This window comes from Halteromyces radiatus (genome assembly GCF_025201355.1).
Source record: "Halteromyces radiatus strain CBS 162.75 chromosome Unknown BX664scaffold_4, whole genome shotgun sequence".
Classification (NCBI taxonomy): domain Eukaryota; kingdom Fungi; phylum Mucoromycota; class Mucoromycetes; order Mucorales; family Cunninghamellaceae; genus Halteromyces; species Halteromyces radiatus.
Window position 1 is genome coordinate 2,988,477 of NW_026251690.1, and position 25,928 is coordinate 3,014,404.

Genomic DNA, 25,928 nt, shown 5'->3' on the forward strand with positions numbered 1-25,928 from the left:
GTTGTTAAGGATTTTTTCGTGATTGGGTGGATGATTGATTTGTTGGGTGATTTTTTGGTTTTGTTAGGTGATTTTTTGGTTTATGGGTTCAAAATTGAAAAAGTAACCAGGATGATTGAAAGTTAATGATGTTTATAGTGAGCACCAGTACTTGATTACGCAAGCACACGTATAAGAAAAGAGATAAAATAAAACAAAAAGTAAAGTAAAAAAAAATAAAGTCTTGTTCCAAATTTGGAAGGTAGAAGTAAAGTAAAATTATTCTGACTTTAAATAGTGAACAAAGTGAGCCAATCAAAAGAGATAATCCACTACACAATCAAGTAGGGATAAAAAGGATTAAATCGAAAACGAAATTAGGATTTTTTTTTTCGTTTCTCTTTTTTTTTTTTTTATAATTTTTTTTTTTTTTTTTTTTACAATAGCTTTTCATGAAGAATAATCATTGATAATGAACACAACTTGAATTGCTCAGGCGAATGATTATTATATGGTTTAGTCTTATTTTTATTGATAAGAACGATGATCATGATTTTGAGAAGAGAGGATGATGATTGTTACTGGTCAAACTGACTATGCACATTATTGAAAAAAAAAAAGTTGTATTTCAGTATGAAGTCATGTCTATTTCACTATTGAATAAGGTGATAAAATTATAATATTTGAAAGAAGAAGGACGTAAAAGAATACCTACAGTTTATTAACTTTGAATTGCGACAAAATAATAATAGTAATTAACGTTGTTCATAAGAAAATATCATACAAAAAAAAAAATTCTACATTGGTATATCTAATTCTGTAAAGCATTTTTTAAGGTCTTGATCTGAAACGTATTCACCTCCACCTTCGGATCTTGATGCCATGACTGGTTTATAAACGGTATCCAATATCAGGTTGTCAATTTGTCTATGTCGTTGTGTTGCATCATGAATCATTTGTATCCGTTCTTCAATCGTGTCCCGTACAATATACCAGAATACTGATGTCTATCGATTATCCATAAAAAAAAAAAGAAGGAATTAATCCTCATGTATATGCTTCTTTTTTGAAAAACAAACAAAAAATTACCTCGTCTGTTTGACCAATACGATGAACACGACTGATGGCTTGCTTCTCCAAAGATTCATTCAGTACCGGTTCAATTATAAAAATAGTTTTCGCTTCTAATAAAGTCAATCCACTATACAGATACAATTGTCAATAGCCCTTTTCTTTTTTTTTTATTCTTCTTATTGATCACGCTTACCTTGATTGACTTCGGGCATGTAGCAACATGACATTAATAGTTTCATCTTCCTTGAATCGGACGATATCATCATCTTTTGGACCAGATGCAATGTTTACAAAGCCAATGTTGTTTCTTTTCAAACCTTCAGAGAGTAATCCAAGGATACGATTCCACTGAGAAAACACTAGACACTTTCCATTAGTTGTTTGTTGTAGATACTTGATATGCCTAATCACGCTGTCCAACTTGGCTCCTATATAAATAGATATCAATGATGTGTCAACAAAGTATCATAAAAAAAAAATATGATATAGATGTGAGTGGTGTACATGAGTAAAGTTATACACATTTTTTTTTCTTGTTTACCTAGTCCTTCTTCAATAGACACTTTTCTAATGTCTTCCAATGTATCAACAGAGATGCCACCAACATCATCAGTAGGGTGAGCCCTTTTATCATTGTCAGCAACATTACCTTGATGTAATACTGCCGTTTTCCATGCTAGATTTTACATGAAAAAAAGAAATGTTAATATTTATTTCCAAATAAGTATACAAGTTAACTTACAAATAGGATACCATTCAGAATGTCTAACAGTGGAACTGCATTGAGGACATCGACTACTTGTGCGAAACCATTCATGAGCACAGACAGAGCAATACTAAAAAAAAAAAAAAAAAAAAAAAAAAATGCATATATATGAACATTAGCATAACATAATCCTATATACAGAAGTAAGTCAAAAAAAAAAAAAAAAACATATTATACCATATGGCCACTATTTAAAATTACCAGAAAAGGCAGTTAGTCATTGAGTATTTGATATGAATGATATTAAAACAATGCAATACAATAGTACTAACTTACCAATAAGTCACGATTCCTTTGGTGAAATTTTCCTTGCAGATCAAACATAACAATTCCTTGTCGCTTTCAGCACTGTTCTTTTCATTCTGTTTTTCCATCGCGATATTTTCCAGGTACCTTTGTCGTGAAGATTGGTCAGCAATGGTGTTTTCTAATTTTCCCATTTGGAATTCTAATGATTGAATCTTGGCTGATGGGTTTTTGCTTTCCCAAGTCTTTAGATGAATGAAAAAAAAAAAAAAAATTAAAATCTTAGATTTCCCATTCCATTGATTCTTTTTCTTTTTTTTTTTTTTTTTTTTACCTCGACATGATCAGATATATTTTGAAGGGCACGGTAGTATTCAATACGATGATTGGCTAGAGCTGAAAGTTTTCGACTTTCCCTATAATTTAAATATAACTATCAAACTTGTTCTTCATTGCTTTTTCTTTTCTTTTTTTTTTTTTTTTACTACTTACATTTCCAACTTGTCTTGAAAATCCTTTTGTTGTTTAAGTTCACCAGCCAATCGAGTCATTTCTGCTTGAATAACATAACTTTCCACCTTATGAGTAACATTTGGACCAGATGCAATTTCTCGAAGTTCAGTGAGGAGTGATCGCATATTGTCAGAACCAATCACTTTTGGAGCCACTTTTTGTCGTAATTTATCCAAGTTTTCACGTAAATCCTTGATTTCCTATAAAAAGAAAAATTGTAATAAATGATTTAATTCTAAAATTCAATAGAATACTCCCTTATAACTATCATTCACTTATTTTATAGATAATACCTCATGTTCAATTCCGTTTTCATTATTCTCGTCTTGGATATTGGATACTCGTTGAGTCAACCATACACCATTGATCCAAAAGTGCCTGTCCCGTAGAATATCCTGGTAGAGATCTTGATATATGTCACATTTTTCTTGAATAATCAGAGAATTGTCATATTCATCACCTATAAAGGTATAAAATTGAAATAAAAACGAATCAGTTACTTATTCCTGTAAATTCTTTTATCATCTTTTTTTTTTTTTTTTTTTTTTTTTTTTTTTTTTTTTTTGCAGTGATATGTTACCTTTGATTTCGTCCTCATTCGAATCTACCAAATTGGATGTAAGATATTTCCGTAATAGAGTTCGCCATTCTTCAATCAATAACAACTGTTTATTCAAAATGTCTGCCAGGTCATTCACCCTTGTAAGGAAATCAGTTGATAAAAAAATGGTTTCCCTCTGACGAGAAAACCCAACCTTGCCTAACGATAATAAAGGCTCCGTAGACTTGATATCAAGTGCTAATGCTTGTACCTATGTTGATAATGTAATATATATGTAAATAAGATTTAATCCACAAAGTATATATTCTTTTTTTTTTTCAATAATATACCTTTTCTTGGGGTTTTGATAAGATTTGCCTTCGAACGCTAGCTGCCTTTTCATAATATTCATTTTCCTTATCCTTGTCTTCCAACATATGGTAAATACCAGCAGTGTAAAAATAAAATCGGTGTAGGATGTTTTGCCACATAACTTGTTTCAGTTGAAGGGACATCACCAACTTGCTCTTTTCTTCTGTGTCTTGATTGCTGTCTGTCATTTTGTGTTCATCCATTCCTGGAATAATCGGATCTGTAGCCATGTCCTGCTGATTCCCGCCTTTAGCTTGATCAATTCTTGTATTGTATTCCATCACCATTTTCTCTACTTGAGGCATCCAATCTAAATAAATTGACAAAGGTTTTGTCCAATTACCTTGTTGCGTAAGTTCGTGCATCCCTCCATATGTGAGCTTGTCATTTGCCAATTGAGCTTGTGCTTCTTCGACCTTGTCCTTTGTCTTTTGTATCATGATCTTTAGTACTATCCAAATAGAAAAAAAAAATGAGTATCATTACAATATCATCATCAATAATCGTTTCCTACCTTGATCTAATGTTCGAACATTTTCTTGATCTCTTCCAACAACAGCTGGATGTACACATGTTTCACGTAAAGTATTGAGCTACAAGTAGTTAATAAATAAAATAAAATAAATAAACGATAAATAAATGATAAATGTATGTCCAAATATTCCGCTTTTTTTTTTTTTTTTTTTTTTTAAAAAAAAAAAAAGCTTACCCATTTTCGTAATGCTTGCATACTATCAATATATCTTGTATAAGCAATATCTGATGTATCTGTTGGCTTTTCCCATCCAATGCTGTCTAACCATGATGGATTTGCTTCTTGTCGACAAGTTAACTGAAGATCATTGTAGTAATGTTGTTCGATAGTTGAAAAAGAGATGGTAATGACTTGTCGGTGTTGTTTTGGGATATGGATCTGATCATACAAAAATGATTTAAGATTCCGCCGCATGATCTTCTTCATAAAATCCAAAAAAGTGGAGTGTAAGGCTGGAGTAGAGTACATATTCCTAAATTGACGAGGCGTGCCATCAAAATAGTCCACAAATTTGCATAATCCATAAAGATCATAATAATTAGTTGAATTGATAGGTGTTCCAGTAATTCCCCAACTATAATAACGAGGAATGAGACATGCCATTTCTGCCACGAGTGTCACCGGTGATTCCACTTTTTGTGCCTAGTAAAATTAAAACAGTTATATATCAAAGAATTAGTATATATATATATATATATATATAATATTATAATTATATTATTTACTTCATCAACAATGCATCGCCACCATAATAATTGAACCAAAGGACTTTTTCTGACTTTATGTTTGATATCTAAAGAAAAAAAAAAAAAAGGTTGGATATCCCCAAGGAAAAGAAAAAAAAATAGTCAGTATCTATGTAAAAGTATAACTTTATCATTTTAAATTATTTTGTATTACCACATCTACGTGGTCGATCTTGTATCTGCCTTGAATAATGAATTTCTGTTCTTAGAACCTAACAATAAAGGTAAAAAGACAAAAATAGTTAGTTTTTCACTCTTTTATTAGTTTTGTAAATTATATTTTACATTGTAGGTAGTCAAAACTACATCATTGGATGCTAGATAGTCAGCTACTTGTTCCGTTTCAGTATGTTGAGGGATATTCTTGATACCATGGTAGAATGCTACTTTTAATGTAGGTGCATGTTTCTTGAATTCAGATTCCCATTGATGACTAATTGTTGCTGGAGTGATGATCAGAGTTGCACCCGTTTTCCTTAATTCACCAGAGTTTGTATGATTGAAGATATCGGATTTTTCTGGAGTGTTAAGTAAGATCATAGCAATAGCACTAAATGAATAAAGTAAAAAAAAAAAAAAAAAGATATTAGTATAATATCAATATTTTATATACTTGTATAATTTTCCTTTTACCTAACAGTTTTTCCTAAACCCATTTCATCAGCCAAAATACCACCATGATATAACGTATGTCGATGTACCGGAATATGATGAGAAATTTCATTCGTAACACGGTTTATATATAGGTGTTGTCCATTTGCTGTTGTGTTGATTTTCTCCCAAAAGAAAGGTAGCTGATCATTGTCTATAGGAATTTCATGTAAACTACCATTATCAAGTATCGTGAAACCTTCTTTCTTCACCTAATAATAAAATTATATCAGTCAGTATTTAAAAAAAAAAAAAAAAGAGAATCGTTTTTACCATCCATTCCACATTTTGAGACTGAAATGGAGTCAAAGTAGGTCGTAATCCTTGTGTATGGCATTTTGTCAAGAGTTGTTTCGACACAGGAGGTTGTAAATATCGATAAAAATCATCAATAGAGATAGTGGCACTGGATGTATCATGATTATGAGAAGAAGGGTAGTATAGATAAGGGAAGACTTTGGAGAAGAGAGCATTTCGTGTATGTGTTTGATCTATGTTTGCAGCTAAATTCAGAGTAATCACACCATTCATTATAGTTTGTTCTTGCTGCGCCAGAATCACGTTTCGTGTAGTTACTGTTTTATTCACTGACAGTCGAGCAAGATTAGCAAATAAAGTCAATTTGTTCATACGATCCATAATATTATCATTTTTATTGTTGTCATCGTTCATCATAAAATCGAGTGTTTCATTGGAACCAAGTGCGCGTACAATTTCGTGTTCCATAACTAGTTGGTGAGTAGTTGCCGTGAAGACCTTCAAACAAGCGATTTCCAAGTCGGGTTGCTGTATTGAATGAGACCATGAGGCATATAAAGATTCCTGATTGATAGTATCAATGATCATGAAAGATGGTGGAGGGAATTGTACTGGAAAGACTAGTTGACCAATGGTGACAGGTGGACTTGATTGTTGCTTTACAATTTTGCGGCGTTTTACTGGTGTAGACGAGGAAGCATCGTTATTGTTAATTTCATTAGTTGGTGAGCTAGTCATTCGTACTGTACGATCTTGATACCATGTTGATAAAGATTCATGAGGTATAACAGCTCCTTCAATATATCTGGGTTCCATGACTGATATATATATAAAATAAAAAAAAAAAGAATAAAAAGGAATGAAAATTAAAAAAAAAAAAAAGAAAGTAAAAAGATACAATGTGTTGAAATTGAATCTCAGCATCCAAAATAGAAAAATGAAGTTTTTTCATTTGATGGGATAAATCCAATGCATCAAGAAATAGTGTGAGCAATTAAACACATCATTGTAAGACTAAAGAACCTTATTCTAAACAGTATAGTTGTAGGAAATCTATGCCATTGAACTGATAAACCATGTTTGTACTACTTGAAATGTTTTCACCTTCCTCATTAGGGGGTATCTCCTATGTGATTGATGTTGTACAGACGCATCATTCTAGTTTGATGCTTTGATGATGGAACATAAAAAATGATCAGATGTTTTCTCTATATCAAACAAACTGACAAGTGAACGAAAATGTATGATTTATCCCTGCCTATGATGATCAAAGTAGTTCATTTTTTAATAAATATCAAATTGGTAACCTTTTTTTTTTTTATTCAATTCTACACTATGCGAGTGGTGGTGGCTTGCACTTTGTTCACTAATTAGATGACGCAGTTTCAAAATAGTATGTTGACAAAATAGGAAATAATATATCGTAAGTATAGAAAAAAAAGAATGGATGATGGGATGAACAGATGGATGGATGACAGGGAGAACAGGAATGAAGTTATCATAAAAAAAAAAAAAAAAAAAAAAAAAAAAAAAAAACGATTAGTTCTGTGTACCAAAACATCCAAATTTTCAATAATCGATGCTTACCAAAATAACAATAATATAATAGTAATCAATAAGACAAGCCAAAGATGAAGAAGTATGTAGATAAAAGATATAAATATATATAAAAAGGAGAAAATAATTATGAATCAAAACTTTTTTCTTCTTGATTTACCTGTACGCAACGACTTTTGTTATTGTTTCATTGACTTCAACAATCATCCAAAGAAAAAAAAAAAAAGGGAATGATAACAATAACTAATATACTAACAAGAAAAAAAAAATTAACAATCCGAGTGACGACTATAAACCAATATCACTACTAACATATCCTAGTATCCTAATCCAAAACCACGTATTCCCAGAATATACATTCGTTTGTTCACAATTGATTATTTGAGACCTTGCAACTACATTTCCAATATCAAGAATCCTTGTGCTTTCATCCCATATAAACATCTGAGAAGTATGATAAGTATTGTATATATGTGGAAATTGGTCTTTTACCTTTTGCTTGCGTTCTACGATTGGGTTGTTTCATAGTAATATATTCCTCTTTTACTTCCTTCCTATGATTCCATATTAATTAGTACTTCTAGCTTGATACTGCCATTGTCTTTTTCTTCAATCACTTTCATCATATCGTTGTATATTTTCAAATAAAAATAAAAGGTTAATGGTAGTAATAGTAATAGTGGAAGTAAATCAATTGTAAAAGGTTAAAAAAAAAAAAAAGTAAAAAGAAATCCATTTTAAGAAAACCGATATTTTAATTTTTATAACGTCACGAAAAGTATCTTTCTGGTGACCCGATAGAAAACTTTTGAAAACGCTATAAAAGTTTGCCTGCGCTACAGGTAAAAAAAAAAAAAAAAAAAAAAAAAAAATTGGGGGAGAGAAAAGGGGGGGAGAAAGAAAAAGAGTAGTCGATGAATTTTTTTTTTTTCTTTCTCATTTCCATTTTTTTCTTTCTTTTTTTTTTTTTTTTTTCTTCATTTTCCCCTGCACTACAAATCCATAGTTTTCATCTATTCTTATATTTTTATATACTTTATTTATTACTTTTTTTTTTCTTTTTATTATTTTTATTTTTTTCATCTTGCATATCAATTACGTACACCCATGCATAATACGGCAACATCCATTCCCTGTAAAAAAGCTCGATCTAATTGGGTTGGTTCTTCTTCACTTATGGATATATGTGGTCCAGAAGACATATCACCACCAGCAACTCCTCCAAGTTTTAACTTTATTGGGCCTTCAAGTCAACGAACACCAACACCACAACGACCAAGGCTCTTTGATACCCGTACAACTACTTCTACTACTACTTCTTCTGCTTCTTCTACATCTTCTTCTTCTTCTTCTGACCATCTTTCACAATTCGCAAATACTTGTAATGATGCTCAATTAGAACATATACATCAACTCAAAACATCTTTTCAACAACTTGATCCTCAACAAAAACAATTCTTTTTATATGAAATCATCAACTGTTGTAATAGTACTCAACTGACTTATCTCAACAATTTGATAGCACCAAGATTGAAAATCGATTTTATGAAAGAACTACCTATTGAAATATCTCTTCATGTTTTATCATTTATTGATGATCCCAAAACATTAGCAAGAGCTGCTTGTGTTTCTACTTTTTGGAATTCATTATTACGGGATGAAGCAACTTGGAAATCTTTATGTATGAAACATCAATATCAAAGACGTAATTCAAATATTTGTGGTGGTGAATTACTGGCTCCTCCAACACAAAGGCTCAACTTTTCTTATCGACAATACTTTAAACGAAAATATAACATTGCAGCAACTTGGGCTCATGGTGGACGAGTCAAAATAGTGGATGATGTCTTTGTTGGTAATGCCTTGGTTACTTCTCTTCAATTTGATAACAAATATATTGTCGTTGGTTGTGATAATCATCGTATCGAAGTATTTGACACACAGACAGCAAGAAAGGTGCGGACTTTGGAAGGTCATGAAGGAGGTGTATGGGCTTTACAGTTCAAGGGTGGCGATAAGTATGATCCTGAACGTACTTTGGTTTCTGGTGGTTGTGATAGGTAAAAAGTCTTTTTTTTTTTTATTTTTTTTTTATTTTTATTTTTTTTCTTTCGCTTTCTTTCACTTTCTCTTTCTCTCTCTCTCCCTATTCCTTTTCTCCTCTTCTTCCTTACCCAAAAAGGAATTCCTTTTTTTTTATAGATAGTCTCTCCTTCTCTTTCTTTTCATACCCCGCCCATCATTCCATCTTATTTTATTAACCCATGTTATTATTTTCATTTTTAGGGATGTACGAGTATGGGATTTAGATACTGGAAGATTACGACATGTGCTTCGTGGACATACATCAACAGTTAGATGTCTCAAGATGAAAGATAAACGTACGGCGGTCACTGGATCAAGAGACATGACTATACGAATATGGGACATAGAACGAGGTATATTATTACACGTTTTACTGGGCCACCAACATAGTGTCCGGTGTTTAGAAATTCATGGCAACACAGTGGTATCTGGATCATACGACGCAACTGCACGCATTTGGGATATCCGCACGGGGCGATGTCTTCATGTTTTGGATGGTCATCAGTCTCAAATCTATGCTATTGTTTTTGATGGCCACAAAGTAGTCACTGGATCTTTGGATTATACAATCAAGGTATGGTCAGCGGAAACTGGACAATGCTTGGCCACTCTACAAGGACATACTTCTCTAGTGGGACAACTTCAATTGACTGGTTCGACTCTTGTAAGTGGTGGCTCTGATGGATGTCTTCGTGTTTGGGATCTTCAACATTACGAATGTATTCAACAAATCTCGGCTCATGATAATTCAGTAACTTGTCTTCAATTTGACGATCGACGAATGCTTAGCGCTGGAAATGATGGTCGAGTAAAATTATGGGATATCAAGTTGGGAAGATTGATTCGAAATTTCAGCACTCCTGGAAAGACAGTATGGAAATTACAGTTCAACGACACAAAGGCGGTAGTATTGAAACAACGTGAACATCCGGAATTACATACAGTGATGGAAGTACATGACTTTGATGTTATTGATGACGATGATGATGATAATAATAATAATAATAACAAAGATCAAGGTGGAAGTGACAACATTGATAACAATCAGGTTTATGATCATGACGGTACTGTAACAACAGCAACTTCTTCGAATTCGATGATGATGGATATGGATTGATCTCTCCCTTTCTTTATATATATATTTTCATCTTATTATTCCGCTTATTTTTCATTATATCATTGTGTTTCCTTCCCCTCTCCTCTCCATCATTTTATTCTTATTATTTATGTTCATTTTTTTTTTTTTACTCCCATATATTCCATTTTCTCTTTGTACAATGCCATTGCTTTTTTCCCCCCCTTTTCAATTCAATTTGCCCTATTTACATTCGACCATCCTTTATTGTTTTACCTAGACTAGTTTTTATTTTTTTTTCGATGTCGGTTTACCTGTTTTATTTTATTTAATAAAGAAATGCTCTTATATACATAGATGATGATTGGTTGTAGAAGATGTGTAGAGATTATTATTGGATCATGAAAAATTGCATGGATCCTTTTTTGATGATGATGATGATTATGATGATGATGGTGATGATGATGATGATGAAAAAGGTAGATGATTCTTAATATCAACAAATAAAATGAATATGTATATAAATATGACTTTATTGGAGAATAAATATATTACAAACTAAAACTATATATGAACTAAACTAAAATGGAAAGAGGGTATCAAAAAAAAAAAAAAAGATTGGTGTTTCATCGGACAATAAGGTTAGGTATTAGAATGGAAGTATCGGTCTTGTATCTAGGAATTGTTTGATCATCATAAGAAGAGTAGATACCTATTTCAGCCACTTGTCCAGGAGATTCAGAAGGTAATTTTTCGGTCCTTGTGAAATGAAGATCAGTCATCTTTCGTCTTGTTGGTTTGCAATGTGGTAAAAGATCGAACCATTTATCCAGAGTAGATTTTGTTTGACAAAGCCAGTCTAGGTCACACTCAAAGACACATGGTTGGATCCATCTTTCACCAGGTCTTGATTTTGTCACCTGATAAGGAGTCTCACTAACACCATATCCAAGTGCTACTGTTGTTGTTGTTGTTGTTGTGGAGCTGTAGAGTCGTTTATTGGATTGTTTGATAGTTAAAGGAAGACTTTTATTCAAAAGATTTTCAGGAAGAGTGGAAAGGTCATCATAAGTGGATATCAAGCATACTTTGTAAAGAAATGGACGTCGAAGAATCTTGGAGGTATAAAATCGCATTTCATTTCTTGTTGATGCCATGGGAATAAAATAGAGTCTGGGTGTATTCCTATTGTATTTAACAAGTTGTAGTTTCATATCCAAAGTGTATCTCCATCGAGCTTCTTGGTCAAAATAAAGTCGAATACCGAGTTGACATTTTTTAAACCTTGATATTAATTCATTGACTACCATCATGTTCAGAGATGGAATGGTATATAAAAGTAACAAGTCAGCAATGAGGACATGAGACAAGATTCTGCAGAGTATTTCATTTGGTAAATTATTGAAAGAGAAAACCGAATTAGGAAATTGACGACTAGATTTGCATAAATTTTTATTTTGAAGTTTCCTCATACTTTTTGTTGATAAAAAGAAATTCATTTGCTGATAACAAAAAAAAAAAAGAAAAAATATATAGATAGATAGGGAAAAGAGGGAAAAAAAAAAAAGGAGCGGATAATCAGGAATATCAATGATAAGGGATCATTTTGATTGGTCGATCTCTTTTTTCGTAACTTTGTAGCTTTTCTTCTCCTTGCAAAATTCCAGCTCCGCGTCTTTTTTTTTTTTCTTTCTTTTTGCTCTCTGTTTCTTTTTTTTTTTCCTTGTCTTTTTGTATCACTATTATGACTGATTCCCAAGCAAATAGACGTAGAAGCTGTCAAAAAGGTTTAGTTGCTTTAGCAGCTTCTACATTACCGCCACCTGTCAACTTTGATTCATTACGAGTTCCCGAGCAACAACTTTCTACCATTCGAAGTAAACAAGTCAAACAGTTTTATCATGTAAGTTTTTTTTTTTTTTTTTTTTAACAAGAAAAAGAAATTTATCTTTCCTTTTTTACTACGAAACTTACGTTCTTTTTTTTCTTTTTTTCTTTTTTTTTTTTCTAGCAACAAAATGATATGATCGATCGATTTATGGAAGTAGATCGTGTCATTGAAGCCCTCAAACATGGTGTAACCCCAAAAGAATATGGTGCCTTACAATGTCCTCAGACTTTTGACGAAGAAACACCAAAGGCTAGTTTATTACAACATCACCAAAGAAATGACATGTCAACAGATGAAACTGCACCTTTATTATCGTCTTCGGAAATACAAGTATCAGGCAATGAAAAACGATCACCTTTGTGGATAATTCACTTAGCTATCAATCTCTCATTTGTCGCTAATCTTGGATTATTTGCTACCAAAGTATTCTTGGCATTGTTTTCTGGTTCTATGGCCATCCTTGCATCGGCATTTGAAAGCTTTTTGGATATTGTCAGCAATGCCATCATCTTTTTTACTGTTCGTATTATTCGAAGAAAGGATTATTATACTTATCCTGTTGGCAAGGTAAAAAAAAAAAAAAAAAATGATCGAATAAAAAAAAGTGCATTCATATTCTTCTCTCTTCTTCTTCTTCTTCTTCTTCTTCTTCTTCTTCTTAGTCACGAATGGAACCCTTGGGTATTATTGTATTTGCTGTGATCATCACTACTTCATTTTCTCAAGTATTGATGAGCTCAGTTCAACGATTGACAAATCCTGAAAAGGCAGGCGAAGAATTAGATCTCAGTATAGGTGCTATGATTCTACTTTTTGTCAATATTGTGATCAAGGCAATTCTTTGGTTTTGGTGTGCAAGAATCAAGGGAAGTTCAAGTGTCACTGCTTTAGCTCATGATCATGAAAATGATGTTGTATTCAGTATTGCTAGTACTATTTTCCCTATTGTTGGTAAGAAGAAGAATTATAATTGATATTTATGAAACTAATATTATTGTATCATATATATAGGTATTTGGGCCAAAATGCCATGGTTGGATCCTGTGGGTGCTATCATATTATCTCTTTATATTATATATGAATGGATGCAAATCTTATTAGGTAAGATAAAGTAAATGTTATTATTATTATTATTATTACTAAAGATATTACATTTATTATACGGTAGAAAATATCCGACGATTGACAGGACAGGCAGCTAGTTCAGAAGATTTGAAACAATTGACATATATGGCATATCGGTTCTCGACAAAAATTACAGCAGTAGATACAGTTCGTGCATACTATAACGGGGATCGTCTTTTGGTTGAAATTGACATTATCTTACCTCCTGATTGTCCTCTTCACGAAGCTCATGATGTTGGAGAAGCTTTACAAGATGCTTTGGAAATGATGGAAAATGTGGAACGTGCCTTTGTACACTTGGATTACAATGCTCATCATGAAGTGGAACATCGTCGTGTGGTGGATGGTGTTGGTTTTGGTGGTTGATCCCTTTTTTTTCTTTTTCTTTTTTTTTTTTCCCTTTTACACTTTTAGACGTGATGATTTTCCTTTTAGTTACCCCCCTTCTCATTTCTTTTTGTTTTTACTACGATTACCTATAGTTTAACACCTGCATTATTATTCATTTTGTTTAGCATTATTATCAATAAAGAATATACGCATTTCATTCATTATTCCCTTATGGTACTTGGCTAGCATTGGACGACTGGGTAGAAATTTGAAGCACTGGATTGGATTCTTTCTCTTTTGGTATATCTCCTTTCTCTCGATGTCCATGCATATGGTGGGAATGTAATAACATTCTGTCTCTCTCTTTTTTTTTTTTTTTGGTTATCATTGAACAAGGTTAGGTACTGCATCACAAACATAAAAAAAAAAAAAAGAGATATCTGACATTTATTCAGCTTTTATTACTAGAATACCTGGAAAACAAACTCGATTGGAATATGAATCACAAAAGAAAACGAGATATTCTGCGAACAAGTAGGTAATAAATGAAAAAATAGATTATCAATGATCAAGCTGACTTTGTTATCTCTTTTTTGAGGGCGACTATTAGATGGTGACGCATAACCAATCAATGGAATAAATAATCAGGCAAAAATGACTCTATATTAAGTAATGAATGGTATCATATATTAGAAAGACTGTGAACTCATGTGATTTCTTTCTTTTCGATAATTCTTTTACCCACTTATGGTGCCATACTTTCCATGATTGACGCATTTTGATTATCATAGGTCTAGGATTGGAACTCAGCAATTTGACGCTAGGTTATGCTTTGGTTCAAGCATTATGCAAGGTAACACATATCCTGCTTCAACTATTGCGCGATTGTGGTGTGAACATACACAATGTTGATAGTTTGAACTTTTTTTTTTAATATATAAAAGACGAACAGATAATCAAACCCAACGCTTTTGTTTATTTTTTTTTTATTTACAAATCAATCTTTTATAGTATATTCTCTTCTGATCAATCATGGCTCCCAACGTTACTGTAGACGAACTTGCTGAAAATTTGCATCAAACTTTGGATCTTCAAAAACTTGCTTTGGAAAAAGGAAGGTATCTTGTTTACCCTGATAAAAAGGTAAAGGATTAGAATCAAAACGAACTTTTATGACATGGTGATTCATCTTCAATTTCTTTTTTTTTTTTTTCAAAAATAAACAGTACCCTGAATTGGAATATTTTGAACATAAGGATCGTGGTTTACGTGGTGATCCCAAGAAAGCCTCTCTTTACGATAATGCTACCAAGGTCTTTGATGTAACTCCTCATATTGGTACTGAAATTCATGGTATTCAATTATCTCAATTAACTGAACAACAAAAGGATGATTTAGCCCTCTTGGTTGCTGAACGTGGTGTTGTTTTCTTCCGTGATCAAGATATCAATGTTGACCAAGGTCTTGAATTTGGCAAATCCTTTGGTCCTCTGTAAGTGATTGAATTGATCCTCTTATTTAATTGAACATAGATTTTAATCCTCTTTTTTTTTTTTTCTTATCCATGTAGTCATGTTCATGCTACTTTTGGTCACCCACCTGGATACCCTGAAGTTCATGTCGTTTACTTTGATGAAAAGTAAGTGAAATATATATATATATATATTCATCACATTTTATTCATTCCCTTTTTTTTTTTTTTCTACTAATAGGTCTCCCAGAGAATATCTCAATAATACTAGCGCAGCTGATGGATGGCATACTGATGTAAGAATAAATGACGTGGATGATTTCATACTATGGGTAGTTGTATTAAATATCAATGATTATTAGGTGTCTTACGAAGAACAACCTGCTTCAGTGACTTTGCTCAAGATGGATATTGTTCCTCCTACTGGTGGTGATACTCTTTGGGCATCTGGATACGCTGCTTATGACCGATTATCTCCTGCATGGCAAAAATTTTTGGAAGGTTTACAAGCCAAACATTCTGGTCAAAGACAATTTGATGAAGCTCATGCCAACAATCATGTTGTACGACGTGATCATGTAGAAAGCATTCATCCTATAGTTAGGTAAAACCTCAAAAAAAAAAAAAAAAGACAAATCAATAGATTTATTCATTTCTATTTCGATAGAACTCATCCTGTTACTGGTTGGAAATCTCTTTATGTACAACCTGTATTCACAACAGATATTGTGGGTTTAAGTAAACATGAATCAGACGCGGTACTCAACTTTTTATATGCTCATATCAATGGTGGTTATGATTTCCAAGTTCGTTTGAAATGGGAAAGTAAGGAAAACATCATATCATGAACTAATTCAATCAAGTAGACTGACTCTTTTTTTTTTTTTTTTGTGCTTCTACTTATGAATAGCTAATACTGTGGCCATTTGGGATAATAGGGTCACGTTCCATAACCCTATATTTGACTATTTGGACGTTGGTCGTCGTCATGGCTGGAGAGTCACTCCTCAGGTATGGTATCATTATTAGTATTTAAAGAAAATAGAATTATTATGCACTTACGATTTTTTTTTAAGGGTGAAAAACCTTACTTCGATCCCAATAGCAAATCCAAAAAGCAAGACGAACAAGCCAAAAAGTCCAATAAGTAATTGGCCATGTAGTTAGCCCATCTCTTTATTTACTTTACCTATTCCTTATTTATGATATTCAATAAATATGCACTGTATTATTATTACTATTATTATTAGGATTTATGATGATTGTTATCGTTAGTTATACAATGTTTTCAAAGTTTTTTGTGGGGTCGCAAGAAAATGTTTTTCGTGATGTTATAAAATATCGTACTTCCCCAAAATGAATGTCGCATTACCACTTTTTCAGATATCCTCCAGTGATGTCGATAGAGTACATTAAAAACACACAGCATATTGATAATAACTTTCTTATTAATAATAAAAGATACAAAAGAAAAGTAACATAGGCTTTTCATATTTTTAGCAGCTTTGGGTGTTGTCCATTCTTTTTTAAGTATTGACTGATTGACAATTGATGATTGATGATATGTGATAACGGATGATTGTATATTGGATGATTATAGGATGGATGATGGATGATGGAAGATGGATGGTTATAGTCAGTCACTGTACAAATTTCTGATAAAATACAAAATACTTCATTCTAGTTACCCTCTGACCGAACAACAATTTCTTTTTCTTTTCTTCTTTTCTTTGAAAAATGTCAAAACACTCTTTTATCAGCCAACATGATAAATCAATATAATAATGATGATTCATCACATCAATGGAAATTAAAAAATGGCAATAATAAGTATCCTGTGCACAATCATACTATCATTTAAAATAGAACAACTAAAAGAAGAAAAATCTAGTCATCAAACTAAAACACGGCAAAAACAAGTCAGTATCATGTATCACCTAGTACATGGATATTGTAATAATAGAATTTAATGTAGAACATTTATGTAATTAACTTTATTATAAAGAGAGAAATGTTGCTAATACTAAAAAAAATGATAAAGTAGATACTAAAAATAATAAAGTAGATAATAAATTAAATACAATATAAAGAGAGAAATGTTGCTAATACTAAAAAAAAAAAAAAAAGAAAAGATGATATAGCGGAGATTGCAAACTCACAATGCAATGATAAAAATACACCCTGGTCTCGTTTTTTTTTTTTTTCTTTGTTGTTTTTCCCTTTTCTTTCATTCTTTTTTTTTTCTACTGCGGTTTTCTTTCTCTTTCTTTTTCTTTTTTTTCCTGAAAATAAGGCGTATCATCTCTCCAATATGACAAAAGATAAACAACCTACGGGTAAGAACATGAAAGATTGATCGAATGACTTTTGGGAATGTCATGAATACTGAATTGTCTTTTTTTTTTTTCTAATTTAGGCACACTCAACTAATGGCTCAAGCGAAATCGGGGTCCCAGTTCCTGTTTTACGGTTTTCTCCTCTCCTTCTTGGTTTCTCTTTCAAAAACTCACTTTTTATCTTTCCTGAATTCAACAAAGTACACATACGAAGTCAATTTTACCCTGTATCTTCCTAGTGTCATAGCAGTTTCCATTCCTGTGTGGATATACTATGCAAAACTATTAGCTAAAAGGGCAACATATTACCAACTGGGAAAAAAACGGGACAGTGTTACCGACAAGACAAAGGAAACTGAACTCTCATCTTTTGGTCATGTGAAGAATGAACTGAAAAACGTAATGTACTTTTTTACCCTGTATCTTCCTAGTGCCATAGCAGTTTCCATTCTTGTGTGGATATCTTTTCACCATTCCTTTCCGCTGTATCTCTCCTGGTTTATCTGCTATCACGTACTTATGCTACCTAGCGCCGAAGGTATTCAACCAACATTGATAGTTAGCCACAAGGATCACCAAACCAACAACAATTCTATTGAAAACCTTGAATCGGTTACCCCTTCCGAAAACATTCGAAAATCAATCAGTTATTATCGTGAAAACCCTGAACAACGCCTAAGAATGTCTAAGCCGTTCCCAGCACCTCCTACTCTAGCCGATAGCGACTTCTGATAAATTACTACACTTCTCCAGGGGATACGACTTTATCGACTACGAAATCACCAAAAACGGCGTTAGTGCGATCACTGAAATATAAAAAAAAAGCTTTTATACTCCAACAGGCGGCCGACAAGTACATCCTTTGCAAAAGAATCTGCTACTTTACCAACATAACCGTGATTTATGCATGTGCACCGTCTTGTATGTTACTTGGGCATCCAGATTTACTCTCTATAAAGTTCTCTACGATGAAAACAATATAAAAAACGGCATCTTATACGTTTGGAATGGAAACTTTCAAGACCGCACTATGAGGTCCAGCTATTGACTTGCTGTCTATTATACCAAAGAAAGCACAAAGAAACCCTTCGTCTTGTATCATTTTCATCGCACCACCTTCTGCAGATACACAAAACAAAATGATTCATCGTGGTAATGGAATTCACTAGGACAATCGATTGGAAAATCTTTGATTTGCAACTTCTAAAGAAAATAGTGGGTAAGAAAAAAAAGAGGGGAAAGGAAACACGAAAAGAAAGGAAACTCACAATGTTCTTTATCACTTAGGTACGCACATCCTTATGTTTATCATGTACACAGCTAGCTGCAACTGGTGCCAAACAATAGTTATAGATGATCTATTTCTTATTATATTGTAGAGTTATTGAAATAAAATAATAAAATCCTTGTTACAATAAATATTAAATATCTTCACAAAGTTCTTTTATTGAATCTGATCGAAACTTTTTTCCTTTTTAGCAACCATTTGTGTCAGGAATTGTTATAGAAATGATGTATCCATTATCCATCATCACATACTATCTATCCACTCATCCAGCAACGCGTTCATATATTTACCGTCTCTTTTTTTTTTTTTTTTTTTTTTTTTTTTTTTTTTTTTTTTTTTTGTTTCATAGAAAGTAAAAATACAAGAATTCATTTATTTCAAACTGGCCAATTGAGATATGTACACGATATAAATATAATAACAAAAAAAAAAAAAAAAGATTCCGGAGAATACAGTTTCATAAAAGACTAACTAACGAATAATCACAAACAAACAAATAATAATAATAAGAAGAAGAAGAAGAAAAAAAAAAGGTGGGTGATAATACAAAATAATAATAATAATAATAATAATAATAATAATAGCATCCACTAAAAGAGAGAGATCACAGTAAGGAAAGGGATCATAATAAAGAAAGGAGTATCTATTTGTGTTGAGTGGCGTCTATCAAACCAAGGATAGCATCACGCGTACCAAAAATCAAACCTACAATACCGAGAACAATAGTCAAGAAACACCAGGCAATTTCGTAGATGGGCTTGTTTCGGAAACCAGTCAATTTGAAGTAATAGAGGACAGGGAAGACAAAGATGAGTACACAATTAGAGAAGGAACCAATCAAACCCATCAACAAGGAAAAGTAAGGTACAAAGCAGGCAATGATGGCGACGATCACAATGATGGCAATACGAAGACAAGCACGGATGAAGAATTCTTTCCATTTTCCAAAACGTTCGACAGTGATGTTGAACATATCTTCCAAATCGAGTGACAAGGATGTGGTGAGAAGAGGTGCGGCCATCAAGACGTGAAGGGTGATAAGAACGATGGCGATTGTTTGACCAACACCGGCAGGAAGATTGTTGTAGATGGGACTTGTAGTGTCGCGACCATAAATGTAATAACCGGGCACAGCACACAAAATATATAAAAAGGCACAAGTGGAAAGACCAGCACCAATTACCCAGGGCCATTGTTTGGGTCTTGCCATGGAAGCTTCAACATGAGGATAAATTACATTGCCACCGAAACTGAACGAGATAGTTGCCAAGGCAGCAGGGAATTGAGGCCAGATAACACCGTCATGAACAACACCTTTTGCCATTTGAGCCTTTTCATCCATACAAGCCATGATCAAAACAATCAACACTACAACAACCGTAGCAACTGAACCAAAAGCACTCATCCATGCCACTTCCTTCATGGATTTGACTAGGACAAAAGGAATACCAATGACAACACACATGATGATGGTCCAATAGGTACCATTGAGTTCAGCTACAGTACCATGACATAGTTGACTTAAATTTTGACCAGCTAACACCATATAAAGAGTAGGAGCACCGAGAAGAATCCAAGCCAAGAAGAAGAAAGTGACCCATCCTCCAACCTTGCCAAAACAAGTGGTTGATATTTCTTTGAACGTTGACATTCGATGACCAGGTTTTGCGTAAAGACATTTTACAAGGATGATCCCAGTATAAATGGACATACTCCAAGAGAGAAATAAAATGAATAAACCGAACCATCCACCTTGTCGTAAAGCATAAGGTAAACCAAGTGTACCAGTACCAGCCTAAAAAAAAAAAAGTAAAACATTCATCAAAGACAAAAAAAAAAAAAAAAAAAAAAAAAAGAATAAATTAGCCAAAGTGAAACATAAGTGGTTAGGATGAGATCTTGAGATTCAGTCTCGTAAAATTTCTTTTTCTTTTTTTTCCCCTTACCACGACACAAACGACATTCCAGTAAGCCATGAAGGATGAACATTGACCATGACCAGAATTAGTTCTAATAGATGCTTCATAATCTTCCTCCACTAAACAAAATAATAATTGAATGAATATCCTTTTTTTTTATATATATATCGCATATATCGTTCATCATTTTTTTTTATTTTACCACTAGTTATGTCAAATCGTTTTTCTGTCGATGATGGTTTTTCGATGGATGACATGATGAATTGTGTTTTTTATAGGACGTATGTATATATATGTATGTGGATGATTATAATCAATCAAAAAAAAAAAAACAGAATGGGGTATTGGATGATTATAAATATAATAATACAGTAAGATGGAAGAATACAAAAAAAAAAAAAAAAAAAGATGAAGGAAAGAAAAGAAAAAAAATTGGGATTCAAAGAATTCCAAAAAAACCTCCAAGTTTTATAGACAAATAAATTGATCCAATCAAAAATAAGATGACCATCGGAGTTACCTTTTTAGTAAAAGAGATAAAGTTTTCTCACCCTCTTTTTTAAACTATACTATATTGTTGCTCAGGGTCATTTAACTAATATCAACAAAACCACGTTTTTTATTATTTCCTTTTTCTTTTTCTTTTTTTTTTTTGATTCATCATGTCATTTTTTTTTTATCAAGGGGATATATTTTTTTTAATACCCAGGTAATAAAGAGTCCAACCAAATGTAACTGGTGATGATTCATTGTTCTTTCTATATTCTTGTTGGTTGATATCATCTTGTCCGGTTTAAGCGGAGTCCATTATCTTCCCCCACCTTCTTACTTAACTTCCTTTAATCTCCAACTTACTAAAAAGGATCATCCAAAAAAAAGCAAGATTCAGCCCCGATTCATTCAATTGAGAAGAATCCTTTTGCGTTTCCCACACAAAAGAAAGTTACCGTGCGAACAAGATCAGTTACACTCTGCTCATTCCCCAAAAAGTACTATTTTAAAATACGTTTGCTTCAAACTCCATCATCTTCTATTTTAATAGTACCAATCGTCATCATTTACTTTCCAAACTTCTCAATGATCATCCAAATCTTCTTTTTTTTTTTTTTTGAATAACCGCTTATTGTTCAACGTTGATTAACAAGTATTGCAACAACAATATTGATTATGATCAAAAAAAAAAAAAAAAAAAACTATGAAATTGTTCATCGTACATTTATATTTTTTTTTTCTTTTGATGATTCCACTGAGCTTGATTATGACCAGTCTTTAATCGTTCTATTTTTTTTATGATGATGAATGATGATGATTATATAATATGGGTGATTCCACGTCATTCCAACAAAAGGACAATCCCAAAATCTTAAAATCGGAATAACTTCCATGATGATAAGCAATGATCTATATGTTAATCTAAAAAAGTGCTTCAATGTAGATAAAATTCCGGAACGATCTTGAACGTTAAAGAGGCAGGGATTACACATCATGAGATTCATTTCTTTTCACACGCTCACTTTAACATCCATCTTCATCTCCCCCTAATCATCCTCCTCGAGTATGAGAAAAAAAAAAAGGTTGTCCTGTCAAAAACGAAACGAATTAATCCGTCGGAGAATCCACGCTATAAAAGGGAATTTCCCAAATGAGGTGATGCCATCTAACATCATCACCTGTTTCCTTTTCGCTATTTTTTTTTTTTTTTATTGTTCATTGTTATCTCTGTATCACAACTTTATTAAAATGTAACAGATAAATATATTAGCTTGATGATTGGGTAATACTATGAATATATCATTCGATTGATCCTACTTAAAGTTTCCTTTTTTATTTTTTATTTTTTATAAAATAGGATTAGATATTGTTAGACCACTTTTTTAAGAAAGAATCTAATGGTGATAGTTGTGTTGGATGATGATCGTTATTGGGATGACTGAATTGACTCTTATTTTTTAATTTACTCAATAAATTAGGAGGTAAGGTATAAATTGTTATTAAGACAAGAGAAAGAGAATATCTTCATGTATCTTCAACCGAAATTTGGTACAATGATGATGATTTTTGATTGAATTACAAAAGTATGGAAAAGTATATGTCTACCTCATATGATGTTATTGTGCGAAGATATTGACTTGAGTGTTTATTAAAGAATCCAAAAGAGAAATCAGCGAAAGTACCAAAAAAAAAAAAAAAAAGAATGGCAGTGGCAATTAACCAAAGAGAGGACTGAACGCGACTTCGCGGAGGTTCCAAAAATGGTCAATACATAGGCGAAAGAAAAAAAAAATAGGTAACAGCTACCTGGGCCAAATGGATTGACTGATCAGAATTTCCATAGAATCATACGAAAGATAAAAAAAAAAAAAAAAAGACAATAAAAAATTTGATATATTACTAGTCACTAAGAGAAAGTAATCATTAAATAATATACATAAATAGATGTATTTATCACTTGTTGCTATGACAACCTTGTATAGTAAATGAGTGTTATTTTCTAGAAAGTACTTGTTACGTTTGTGGCTTGTCTCAACTGTCAATAAGCACTCAGTCAGCCAATAAAGTAGATGGATATTGAAAATATCAACAGTCAAAGAAAAATTTTTTTTTTTACTGTGGTCGGGGGTAAAATCATAAATATAAAAGTGTTTCCTATTTTTTTTTCCCAACCTTTTTTTCTTTTTCACTGTTTTTTATTTATTTATTGGAATGTCTTAGTATGAATGGTAAGCAATGTTTTTTTTTTTTTAAATAATGTTTTAAAGTGGAATGATGAAAATCAAACTCTTGTCTTCATTCTTTCTTATCGACCATGATGAAAGAACCCGCTGTGCTTCGCTGAGCACAGTTGTTACTTGCCAGTAAAAACGCCTGACCACTTTATAAACATCGTTTATTTATTCTGTTCATATATATTTTTGAAACTATTTTACTTATCTCTTTTTTTTTCTTTTATAAAGTAGTTTAACTATGGTTTTACTTGGACAATTGGAATCCTTTAGTTTTAGTATTAGGTAAGTGCTCAAAATACAAGGTGATTAGTATTCTTTTAGAGTCAACATGATGATGCAAATCCCGTGTTCGCAGTTTCCTCTGGAAGAGACTCGTGTGAGCTGGCGTTGTCTTTCGGGACGTCATTCGTCTTGGCTCCTCTCAATGTCGGATATAACACTTCCTTGGATGTCTGATGATTCAAAAAGAATACCAATCAATATTATTCAAATTATATAAAAAAAATACCAATTACTTATATTTTTTTTTCTTTTTTCAGTATAGTTTTATGATTATTCCCAATAAACTAGTATACCTTTTATTTTGAACCTTATTCCTTTAGTATGATGATGTTTTTTATCGTGTATATTATTTGTCTTTATGATGATACCTTTGTTTTGCATATTCTGGCATCTCTAATATCAATGTTTTTCCGTCTTGTACCGAGGAACATAATGTATTTACTTTGGAATCTGAAAGACATTTTAGACAAATTATAGTGTATACTTCTAGTTATGATGATGATTGAAATAAAAAAAAAAAAGAAAGATTATTTTACTCCATAGATTTAATCCTTTGAATATAAATATATATATATATATTGAATAAGCTTTTGTATAGTGGTGACGTGTAGAGTAAAAAGGTAAGTGGAAAGCAAAGATCACTTATCGAATAAGAGGAAATGTTTTTGGTCCCTCGTGTTTGATCTAGTTTGTCTCCTGAGGTCACACGATCAACCTTGTTCTTTTGTTTAATGCATCCAACCAATAAGAATGGCACGTGTGATAGCATGAGAGATACGATTGGCAATGAATCTCTGGTAAAGCTGTCAAATAAGGCAACTGACTCTTTCTTTCATTCTCCATCTCCAAACAACACCACATACTTGGATGATCCACTCATAGATAATAAGCGTAAATCCCAGTTTTCCTTTTTTTTTTTTTATTTTTTTTTTTCCTCTCTTTCTTTTTTTTCTTACTTTTCTTTTTCTTTTTCTTTCATTCTTCCCTTTCTTTCTTTTTTTTTTTTATTCGTCTTTTTTCTTCTTCTTCTTCTTTGATATCATGACTTCACCCAAGAAAAATAGACGATTTTCCACGTCTGAATCACCTCAACAACGACGTTCTTCACAACAACAACAACAACAACAATCAGCTCCTCCAATGGTTCCACTTCCTCCACCTCTTGTACCATACCATCCACATTCGACTATTCCTGGTCATCCTCATATGGTGCCTGTCATGTCATACCCAATCTATCATCCTCATTCACAACCGCAGTATTATATTTCTTTGGCGTCTCCTCCTAATGCTTTTACTACAACAGGACAACCACCACCATCAACAGTTTGTGGAGATTCAACTTCAGAAGGACCAACAACAACAACAACAACAACGAAAACAACAGCAGTATCTACAACATCACCAAGATATGAACGTATTCTACCAAAAAGACCATCCGATGCTACACCAGCCATTCTACATTCTCCTACCCCTTCTCCATCTGGACCACATCCATATGGATACACTTTACAACCATCACCATTATCGCTTCCTCATCATCATCCTTCAGCAATCCCTATCATGAGTCCCAGTGGGCATCCTTCACCATCTTATGTTCAACAACGACATTCGACAGCGGATCAACGGGAACAGGCAAGAAAAATATCACATAGTGCTATTGAACGACGCCGGCGGGAACGGATCAACGATAAGATCATGCAATTGAAACAGATCATACCTTCATGTGCGGATCAAGAGAATTTACACAAAATGTCCATTTTACAAAGTGCCATTGATTATATTCAATATTTAAAAAGATTAGTGGACGAACAACAACATATATCAACATCCTCTTCATCCTCTTCTTCTTCTTCTAATATGAACACTACTCAAGTCATTTCAAGTCCACCTACCCCTTCACCTGCTCAAGAAGATACCTCGACTATGGAACCTCTCAAACCTATTGATGTCATGAAAAACAATCTTCCCTTCCATCCTTCTTCCCCTCCTTTGACTAGAAATCCTTCTGATCCATCCTTACATTCTTTATCATCATCATCACCTTTGGAAAAAAATGTGCATATGAAATTAGATAATTTACTATCTTGAATACTTCCCATATTTTTATCTTTGTACAATAGTAATAAAAAAAAAAGCCCGTTTTGTATCTTTTTTTTTTTTTT

At 32.6% G+C, this 25,928-nt stretch overlaps 8 protein-coding genes across 8 annotated transcripts; 5 read left to right on the forward strand and 3 right to left on the reverse strand.

Moving 5' to 3' along the window:
• Window positions 1-374: 374 nt before the first annotated feature.
• Window positions 375-6,560, reverse strand: BX664DRAFT_334039 (SNF2 family N-terminal domain-containing protein). Its single transcript, XM_051545633.1, has 19 exons — window positions 5,697-6,560; window positions 5,406-5,635; window positions 5,058-5,322; window positions 4,927-4,984; window positions 4,752-4,819; window positions 4,201-4,668; window positions 4,006-4,084; window positions 3,470-3,942; window positions 3,159-3,390; window positions 2,872-3,038; window positions 2,558-2,778; window positions 2,400-2,481; window positions 2,096-2,310; window positions 1,997-2,006; window positions 1,796-1,889; window positions 1,595-1,729; window positions 1,247-1,481; window positions 1,069-1,180; window positions 375-986 (listed from the first exon to the last, which is right to left on the reverse strand). The coding sequence occupies exons 1-19, from the start codon at window positions 6,495-6,497 to the stop codon at window positions 777-779; spliced, it is 4,155 nt and encodes a 1,384-aa protein (XP_051400679.1). The 5' UTR covers window positions 6,498-6,560; the 3' UTR covers window positions 375-776.
• Window positions 6,561-8,205: 1,645 nt separating this feature from the next.
• Window positions 8,206-10,863, forward strand: BX664DRAFT_334045 (WD40-repeat-containing domain protein). Its single transcript, XM_051545634.1, has 2 exons — window positions 8,206-9,298; window positions 9,525-10,863. Exons 1-2 carry the CDS (start codon window positions 8,346-8,348, stop codon window positions 10,438-10,440), a joined length of 1,869 nt encoding a protein of 622 aa, XP_051400680.1. The 5' UTR covers window positions 8,206-8,345; the 3' UTR covers window positions 10,441-10,863.
• Window positions 10,863-11,920, reverse strand: BX664DRAFT_334047 (uncharacterized protein). Its single transcript, XM_051545635.1, has one exon. It carries the CDS (start codon window positions 11,895-11,897, stop codon window positions 11,025-11,027), a length of 873 nt encoding a protein of 290 aa, XP_051400681.1. The 5' UTR covers window positions 11,898-11,920; the 3' UTR covers window positions 10,863-11,024.
• Window positions 11,921-12,109: 189 nt separating this feature from the next.
• On the forward strand, window positions 12,110-13,506 carry BX664DRAFT_142884 (uncharacterized protein). The gene is made up of 4 exons (XM_051539858.1): window positions 12,110-12,301; window positions 12,410-12,856; window positions 12,952-13,240; window positions 13,301-13,506. Exons 1-4 carry the CDS (start codon window positions 12,143-12,145, stop codon window positions 13,402-13,404), a joined length of 999 nt encoding a protein of 332 aa, XP_051400682.1. The 5' UTR covers window positions 12,110-12,142; the 3' UTR covers window positions 13,405-13,506.
• Window positions 13,507-14,776: 1,270 nt separating this feature from the next.
• On the forward strand, window positions 14,777-16,366 carry BX664DRAFT_365656 (uncharacterized protein; the record flags this gene model as incomplete). The annotated part of the gene is made up of 8 exons (XM_051548483.1): window positions 14,777-14,887; window positions 14,971-15,236; window positions 15,315-15,383; window positions 15,457-15,511; window positions 15,578-15,819; window positions 15,883-16,040; window positions 16,126-16,226; window positions 16,292-16,366. The coding sequence occupies 8 exons, from the start codon at window positions 14,777-14,779 to the stop codon at window positions 16,364-16,366; spliced, it is 1,077 nt and encodes a 358-aa protein (XP_051400683.1).
• Window positions 16,367-17,416: 1,050 nt separating this feature from the next.
• BX664DRAFT_142923 (uncharacterized protein) lies at window positions 17,417-18,431 on the forward strand. Its single transcript, XM_051539859.1, has one exon. It carries the CDS (start codon window positions 17,645-17,647, stop codon window positions 18,281-18,283), a length of 639 nt encoding a protein of 212 aa, XP_051400684.1. The 5' UTR covers window positions 17,417-17,644; the 3' UTR covers window positions 18,284-18,431.
• Window positions 18,432-19,388: 957 nt separating this feature from the next.
• BX664DRAFT_334058 (transmembrane amino acid transporter protein-domain-containing protein) lies at window positions 19,389-21,156 on the reverse strand. The gene is made up of 3 exons (XM_051545636.1): window positions 20,961-21,156; window positions 20,786-20,877; window positions 19,389-20,634 (listed from the first exon to the last, which is right to left on the reverse strand). The coding sequence occupies exons 1-3, from the start codon at window positions 21,013-21,015 to the stop codon at window positions 19,483-19,485; spliced, it is 1,299 nt and encodes a 432-aa protein (XP_051400685.1). The 5' UTR covers window positions 21,016-21,156; the 3' UTR covers window positions 19,389-19,482.
• A 3,604-nt stretch (window positions 21,157-24,760) lies between these two features.
• Window positions 24,761-25,913, forward strand: BX664DRAFT_334061 (uncharacterized protein). Its single transcript, XM_051545637.1, has one exon. The coding sequence runs from the start codon at window positions 24,808-24,810 to the stop codon at window positions 25,852-25,854; it is 1,047 nt and encodes a 348-aa protein (XP_051400686.1). The 5' UTR covers window positions 24,761-24,807; the 3' UTR covers window positions 25,855-25,913.
• Window positions 25,914-25,928: the final 15 nt, after the last annotated feature.

What these genes read in the sequence shown, in the direction of transcription:
- BX664DRAFT_334039 (XM_051545633.1), bottom strand. Translation starts at nt 6,497, where the DNA reads ATGGAACCCAGATATATTGAAGGAGCTGTTATACCTCATGAATCTTTA. An exon ending in CTCAAAATGTGGAATGGATG is followed by an intron (nt 5,636 to 5,696) that starts GTAAAAACGATT and finishes TTTTATTATTAG; the next exon opens with GTGAAGAAAGAAGGTTTCAC. An exon ending in TTTCAAGACAAGTTGGAAAT is followed by an intron (nt 2,482 to 2,557) that starts GTAAGTAGTAAA and finishes TTTAAATTATAG; the next exon opens with GGAAAGTCGAAAACTTTCAG.
- BX664DRAFT_142884 (XM_051539858.1), top strand. Translation starts at nt 12,143, where the DNA reads ATGACTGATTCCCAAGCAAATAGACGTAGAAGCTGTCAAAAAGGTTTA. An exon ending in AAGTCAAACAGTTTTATCAT is followed by an intron (nt 12,302 to 12,409) that starts GTAAGTTTTTTT and finishes TTTTTTTTCTAG; the next exon opens with CAACAAAATGATATGATCGA. An exon ending in TACTATTTTCCCTATTGTTG is followed by an intron (nt 13,241 to 13,300) that starts GTAAGAAGAAGA and finishes TCATATATATAG; the next exon opens with GTATTTGGGCCAAAATGCCA.
- BX664DRAFT_334058 (XM_051545636.1), bottom strand. Translation starts at nt 21,015, where the DNA reads ATGTCATCCATCGAAAAACCATCATCGACAGAAAAACGATTTGACATA. An exon ending in ACGATTTGACATAACTAGTG is followed by an intron (nt 20,878 to 20,960) that starts GTAAAATAAAAA and finishes TATTTTGTTTAG; the next exon opens with TGGAGGAAGATTATGAAGCA. An exon ending in GGAATGTCGTTTGTGTCGTG is followed by an intron (nt 20,635 to 20,785) that starts GTAAGGGGAAAA and finishes TTTTTTTTTTAG; the next exon opens with GCTGGTACTGGTACACTTGG.
- BX664DRAFT_334045 (XM_051545634.1), top strand. Translation starts at nt 8,346, where the DNA reads ATGCATAATACGGCAACATCCATTCCCTGTAAAAAAGCTCGATCTAAT. An exon ending in GTTTCTGGTGGTTGTGATAG is followed by an intron (nt 9,299 to 9,524) that starts GTAAAAAGTCTT and finishes TTTCATTTTTAG; the next exon opens with GGATGTACGAGTATGGGATT.
- BX664DRAFT_334047 (XM_051545635.1), bottom strand. Translation starts at nt 11,897, where the DNA reads ATGAATTTCTTTTTATCAACAAAAAGTATGAGGAAACTTCAAAATAAA.
- BX664DRAFT_334061 (XM_051545637.1), top strand. Translation starts at nt 24,808, where the DNA reads ATGACTTCACCCAAGAAAAATAGACGATTTTCCACGTCTGAATCACCT.
- BX664DRAFT_142923 (XM_051539859.1), top strand. Translation starts at nt 17,645, where the DNA reads ATGGCTCAAGCGAAATCGGGGTCCCAGTTCCTGTTTTACGGTTTTCTC.